A 6771-nucleotide genomic window follows, 5' to 3' on the forward strand; every position below is an offset into this window, starting at 1 on the left:
AGTCAGAGGCAGGAAAGGAGAAATCTGTCCCGGAGTTCGCCACGCTGGGCCAACAGACATATGAAGCAAGCTGCCAAGTTAACAGGAAACAATGTTTCTCCCAAGAACACACTGTGACAACGACCCCTTTCAGTGACTGCTGATTTCTTATTCACAAAAAGCCTATTTTGTAAAATCTCAGACTGTCAGAAATTTTGCTGTTTGGAATTACACCAGTAAAAAAGGAACATCCCGCTGTTCCCTACAGGATCAAAGTCACTGGGACACAGGGCAGCAGCCTTGATTTCTAGCTAGTTGCAGAGCTTCAAATAAGGAATTTCCAGACACAACGTTCTACACGATCTAAACTTTGTACTTCTCAGGACGCCTGGGTGGCTCAGTGGTTGTGTCTATCTTTGGCTCAGGGTGTGATCCTGGAGTCCCAGGATCGAGTCTCACATCACGTTTCCTGCAGGGAGCCTGCTTCTCCCTCTGCCTGTGTCTCTGCCTCTCTCTCTGTCTCTCATGAATAAATAAATAAAATCTTTAAAAATAAATGAAATAAACTTTGTGCTTCTCAAAGACATGAGGCCGCGATCCATTGTAGTAGGATATGGTGATGCCCCCACACACGGCCCTACTCTGCTTGGAGGCCATCAAAACACGATTTAATGTGCACTTCACCTAAATTCCACCCTTCCCCAAAACCCACCGTGGCTCTAGCCTCTTGTTGGCAAGATGCCCATGGTTCTTCTGGGGTGTGGCCTTTCTTATTGCAAGAAGCCAATAAGCCTGACCGAGGACCCATGGGTGCTTCCTGATGGCTGCAGGCTGATTAGGCTGGGACAAACACTGAGAATTTGAAATGATGGTGAAATACACAAGGAGAAATGCCAAGTAGGAGTTGACTCAAGGCCCTAACTAAGCCTGGGGGTCTGGGCCAAACCTAGAAGGCACTGGCAGCAACATGGGAACTGAAGCTGTGTGTGCATGAGACTGCCCATGGAAAGGCCGTGGAGTGAGGCGACTCCACAGGAAGCTCCACTAGCCGAAAGGCTGCTGCAGAGGACGCGTCAGCAAGGTAGACCAAGACAAAACAGCCAGAGCAGGAAGACGTGACTACAGGGTCTGGGGACGGCGAGGCAAGAGCTCTTAAAGTCTAACTCTGATCACGTCACCACAGATTCAATTTTTGTGCCCCTCGCTCTCATATATACATTTTTGATTTTGTGATCTCCAGACTGACTCGTGCTAACCAATTCATGAGACCCTGATGTCGTTTTCAGAATGCCAGTTCATTAATTTGCCGAGACGTAACCACTCAGCCCACTTGCACGCTCTGCTATGGGTCAGGACTTTCCTTCCCTGAAGATAAATGCACTCAGGTGACTGACTGCTCTCAGAAGGTCACTGGCTGAGCACGGGATCAGAACAAGGGACTCCGAAGCCAATGGTCTGGAGCTACGGTATAACCAGGGACCTAGAGCACAGCCGACAGGGTCTCCATGGGAGACAACATCCCAGACGGTGAGATGTGTGGTTGGTGAGACACCCAGAGACTAGCAACAGCCCTCCAGATGGAGGAAGGGGAGACAAGCGGCTACCAGCGTCAAGTCCAGCAAGAGCTGAGACTGTCAAGGAAGCCCTGGGGAGGAGTCATGGCCATGGAGGGAGTAGGAGGACGACCAATCTCTCTGCCCATGATGCCTTCCATGGCGAGCCCTGTTGGCAGCCAGCAAGGAAGTCAGAGGCAGGCAGTGTGCAGCTGACCTCGCCCAGAGCAAACCACAGGGCAGATCTGAGGATTCCAAAGAGGAAGTAAAGACAGGGGACTGCAGTGGTCATGAGCATTCTCCCTTCTAACTCTGTATGGCTGCCCCCTTGGCCAGGTACATCAGCCCACGCCAGAAATGCGTACTGTTGAATTCAGGTAACTTCTTGTCTGGACCAGTACTAGAGACACACTCTGGGCCACTCAGAAACACTTGTCCTGGGCAGCCCGGGTGGCTCAGTGGTTTAGCGCCGCCTTCGGCCCAGGGTGTGATCCTGGAGTCCCATGTAGGCTCCCTGCATGGAGCCTGATTCTCCCTTTGCCTGTGTCTCTGCCTCTCTCTCTGTGTCTCTTATGAATAAATAAATAAAATCTTAAAAAAAAAAAGAAAAGAAAAGAAACACTTGTCCTAGAGACCACTCAGGGATGGTGAGGAGTCCAATGCATGGCGTTAGACCAGCCTTAAGCACCAAAGACTCACTTAACTAACTGTAATTTAGTATGTTAGTTAAGCGCAGAATCAGTCCCAGAATCTTAGAACTTCGATAAGGCTCCCAGACTGACACCTGATGTCAGAGCTCAAGGTGAATCTCAATCTCTGAATGGACAAGTCCTGGCAATCCCAGACTTAAATCAGGGCTGGAAACTGACTGGTGGCAGCTGGCAGGGCAGCATCTGACTCTGGATTTCAGCTCAGGGCATGAGCTCAGGGTCGTGGGATCAAGCCCCACACCAGGCTCAGAGCTCAGCACAGAGTTTGTTTGGGAGTTTCTCCCTCTCCCTCTAAAATAAATCAATCGGATCCCTGGGTGGCGCAGCGGTTTAGCGCCTGCCTTTGGCCCAGGGCGCGATCCTGGAGACCCGGGATCGAATCCCACCTCGGGCTCCCGGTGCATGGAGCCTGCTTCTCCCTCTGCCTGTGTCTCTGCCTCTCTCTCTCTCTCTCTGTGTGACTATCATAAATAAATAAAAATTTAAAAAATTAATAATAAATAAATAAATAAATAAATAAAATAAAATCAATCAATCAATCTTAATAAAAACAAGAAACGGGCTGGCCTGTTCACCTAGAAACAAGTAAATACACACGTATCTCTACCGAGACTTTTAACTCCATGCAAAGTTTCCACAAGGCAGGATTTTTCACTTATACCAACGCCTAATCTTTAGAGTGGAGCTTTCTAATTCTAAGAGTATGGAATCTTCACGCCGAGGATGAGAGGCAGGTAGAAACAGGAGCCATTAAGGGAGACCCCAGGGAGCTGGCCACGTTCCCCCCAGCCAGCTTACTAGGGATGTGTGAGCTCTGAGCCCCAGGGCACCTCACCCTGAGTCCCCACCGACTCTCCCAACTGCAGCCACAGTGGCAGTTCGTGGAAGGTCAGCCGTGGGCGCAGACTGCCGTCCCATCCCTGCCTGCTCACTGCAAGTCAGACTCACTTTTCTCTACAATCTTCAATTTCTGGAAGCTTTCCAGCACCTCCCCATTGAGGATCCGAGGTAAGAAGTCCCGGATCTGCATGACTTCAGTGGTCAGCCGCTCGAGGTCCTTCTTCCGGACTTTAACGAATTCCTCTTTAGTCCCCACGTGCTAAAAGGAGGAGCAGATTTTCCCATTATTACACGTCTTTCCCGGCGACTGCTGCCCGAGTCGGCTGGCTTCCTTCCTTGGACACCTCCTGCTCACAAAGCTTTCAGAAGCTCGTCGTTACCCACCGTGCCCTCTGCTCTGCACACTTCAAAGGGGGAGCCGGTGTCTCCCTTCCCATCCACCTGCCAGCCACCCCCCACCCCCCCACCCCCGTCGAGGCTGAAAATCGGGCAGCTCTCTGGTCCCCCACCCAGAGGGGCTGAGGCCAGCCAGACAACCACCCCCCCCCCAAGGCCGAGGCCAGCCCCAGCTCCGGACAGGCTCTGGTCCCCCACCCCCCACTTCCATCCCCCGAGAGCCGAGGCCACCAGGGCACTCGTTCCCCTACCCCTGGGGGGGGGGCGAGGCTGATGCTCTGGACACGCTCCGGTCCCACCCCCCACCCCACCCCATCCCCACCCCCGGAAACCGAGACCTACACCAGCCAGACATGCTCTGGTCCCCCACCCTCCCCCCGGGAGCCGAGGCCGACACCAGCCGGACGCGCTCGGTCCCCCCTCACCCCCGGGCCCAGCTGCCCCGGCCGTCTGGGAGCGCCCCCTGCACCTCCGCTGTTCCGTTCACCTTCCCCACCCGCCCAGGCCGTGGGGGGGGGGGGGCAGGCCGGGTGACCGCTCCGGCCCTCACCGTGAACCCGACGCTGCCCGGCTCCGAGCCCGGGTCCCCCCACCTCCCAGCCCCCGCATGACGCCCCGGGGCCGCACCGTCCCCGCCACGCCCGCTGCCCCCTCCCGGGCCCCCTGCGCGGGTGGGCGCGGCCCGGGCGCTCCGGGAGCACCACGCAGTCAGTCACGGGGGCGCGGCCTCCCCACTGACCCCGCAGGCCTCCTCGGCGCCGCCCGTCTCGCCCATGGTGCGGCCCGGCTCCCTGCGCCTGCGGCCGGCCCGCTCCCTGCTCCCTGCGGCCCGGCTCCCTGCTCCCTGCGGCCCCGCTCCCTGCTCCCTGCTCCCTGCGGCCCGGCTCCGTGCGCCTGCGCGCCGCGCCCTCTGACCCCGCAGGCCCCCGCAGGCCCGAAAGCGCGGGAACGCGCAGCAGCGAGGCTCGAACCTCCAGGAGCTGGCGCAGCATCCTCCGCCCGGCGAGCAGCGGTGGGGCTCGGCGAGGTTCCGCGTCGACTCTGCTGCCTTAACCGGGCTTTTAGACTCGGTGCCTGCAGAGTAGAAGGACAGGGGGGTGCAAGGGTGAGCGAGGTAAACAGTCCCGGGGACCTTCCCGACCCGCGGGGGGCGCTAGGCTAGGGGCGGCGCTCAGCGGAGCCGAGGCTCCTCGAGGGTCCGCCCCGGATTCGGAGGGCCAGCCCAGCCAGCCGCCTGTGGCCCAGAGGACCACCTGCTCGGGAAGATGCCACCTGGTCCATTCACCTGCCCCGCGGGCCGCTTGTGCACCATCGGTGTCGCCAGGGCGGTCCAGTGTACTGCGTCCTGCACAACTAAGACCTCGTCTGTTTGCGAGGCCAGCAGGTTGCCAACAACGCCCAAGTCCCCCGAGTGTTCTCCAGGCAGGAGAGCACACTCGCAAACAACCACTCTAAATCCGTCCCCATGCCAGGACCTGTACCAGCTCATTATCCCCTGCATCTGTCCTGTACCTAGCCCCGGCATCCCCTGCACTGGGACCAGACCTCGTCCCTGCCCCTGCCATCCCCTGCACAGGAACCTGACCCTGACCCTGCCACCCCTGCACTGGGACATGACCTGACCCTGACCCTGCCATGCCCTGCACTGGGACCTGACCCTGACCCTGCCATACCCTGCACTGGACCTGACCCTGACCCTGCCGTCCCCTGACCCAGGACCTGACCCTGACCCTGCATGCCCTGCACTGGGACCTGACCCTGACCCTGCCACCCTGCACCGGGACCTGACCCTGACCCTGCCATGCCCTGCACTGGGACCTGACCCTGACCTGCCACCCTGCACCGGACCAGACCCTGACCCTGACCCTGCCATGCCCTGCACTGGGACCTGACCCTGACCCTGCCATACCCTGCACTGGCACCTGACCCTGACCCAGGACCTGACCTGACCCCAACCATCCCTGACCCAGACCTGCCCTGACCCTGCCACCCCTGCACCGGGACCTGACCCTGACCCTGCCATGCCCTGCACTGGCACTTGACCCTGACCCTGCCGTCCCTGACCCAGGACCTGACCCTGACCCCAACCATCCCCTGACCCAGGACCTGCCCCTGACCCTGCCACCCCTGCACCGGACACCTGACCCTGACCCTGCCATCCTCTGCACTGGGACCTGACCCTGACCCTGCCACCCCTGCACCGGGACCTGACCTGACCCTGCCACCCTGCACCGGGACCTGACCCTGACCCTGCCATGCCCTGCACTGGGACCTGACCCTGACCCTGCCATACCTGCACTGGCACCTGACCCTGACCCAGGACCTGACCTGACCCAACCTCCCCTGACCCAGGACCTGCCCTGACCCTGCCACCCTGCACCGGGACCTGACCCTGACCCTGCCATGCCCTGCACTGGCACTTGACCCTGACCCTGCCGTCCCTGACCCAGGACCTGACCCTGACCCAACCATCCCCTGACCCAGGACCTGACCCTGACCCTGCCATCCTCTGCACTGGAACCTGACCTGACCCTGCCATCCCTGCACTGTGACCTGACCTGACCCTGCCACCCTGCACCGGGACCTGACCCTGACCCTGCCACCCCTGCACCGGGACCTGACCCTGACCCTGACCCTGCCATGCCCTGCACTGGGACTTGACCCTGACCCTGCTATCCCCTGACCCAGGACCTGACCCTGACCCTGCCTCCCCTGCACCGGACCTGACCCTGACCCTGCCATGCCCTGCACCGGGACCTGACCTTGACCCTGCCACCCCTGCGCCAGGACCTGCCCCTGCCCCTGCCCCCAAGCATCCTCTGCACTGGGATCTGCCCCGGGCCCCGACACTGGGGCGCTGGGGGGCGCTGGCTCCGAGGCCAGCAGGGGCTCAGACCCGGCCCCTCAGGGCGCCCCTAACGCCCGCAGCATCCCGCCCGCAGCATCCCGCCCGCAGCATCCCGCCCGCAGCCCCCGGACTGCCGTCCGTCTCGGTCCGGCGCCCAGCACGCGGACGCAGGGGCTCGGCGGGTGACCGCCCGGCGCACGGAGCTCCCGCGGAGCGGGCCTGAAGGCTCGGGGCCGCCTCCGCGCCCAGCCGTCCCCTCCAGGCGGAGACCCGGCGCTCGCTAACCTCGCCGCCAGACGCCGGCTGCCGCGACGCCCGCCAGCCGAGGCCGAACCGCCGCGGGCCGCCCTCGCCCCCGGGACGCGCTGCGAGCGGCGGCGCCCGACCCGGCGCCTTTGTGACGCCATCAGTGCGCGCGCCGCCCCGGCCCCGCCCCGCCGCCTTC

At 60.9% G+C, this 6771-nt stretch overlaps 1 protein-coding gene across 1 annotated transcript in view; it reads right to left on the reverse strand.

The window, feature by feature from the left end:
- Positions 1–6723, reverse strand: part of HSF2BP (heat shock transcription factor 2 binding protein) — a 103974-nt gene extending 97251 nt beyond the window's left edge. The window contains exons 1-3 of the mRNA XM_055313542.1: positions 6612–6723; positions 4450–4552; positions 3191–3341 (exon numbers count right to left, since the gene is read on the reverse strand). Of these exons, the coding sequence (XP_055169517.1) occupies positions 3191–3341; positions 4450–4470 (172 nt within the window). The 5' untranslated portion in view covers positions 4471–4552; positions 6612–6723. The remainder of the gene's footprint in view (positions 1–3190; positions 3342–4449; positions 4553–6611) is intronic.
- Between the last annotated feature and the right edge of the window lie 48 nt (positions 6724–6771).

The sequence above is a fragment of the Nyctereutes procyonoides genome, unplaced genomic scaffold (assembly GCF_905146905.1).
Source record: "Nyctereutes procyonoides isolate TBG_1078 unplaced genomic scaffold, NYPRO_anot_genome, whole genome shotgun sequence".
NCBI lineage: Eukaryota > Metazoa > Chordata > Mammalia > Carnivora > Canidae > Nyctereutes > Nyctereutes procyonoides.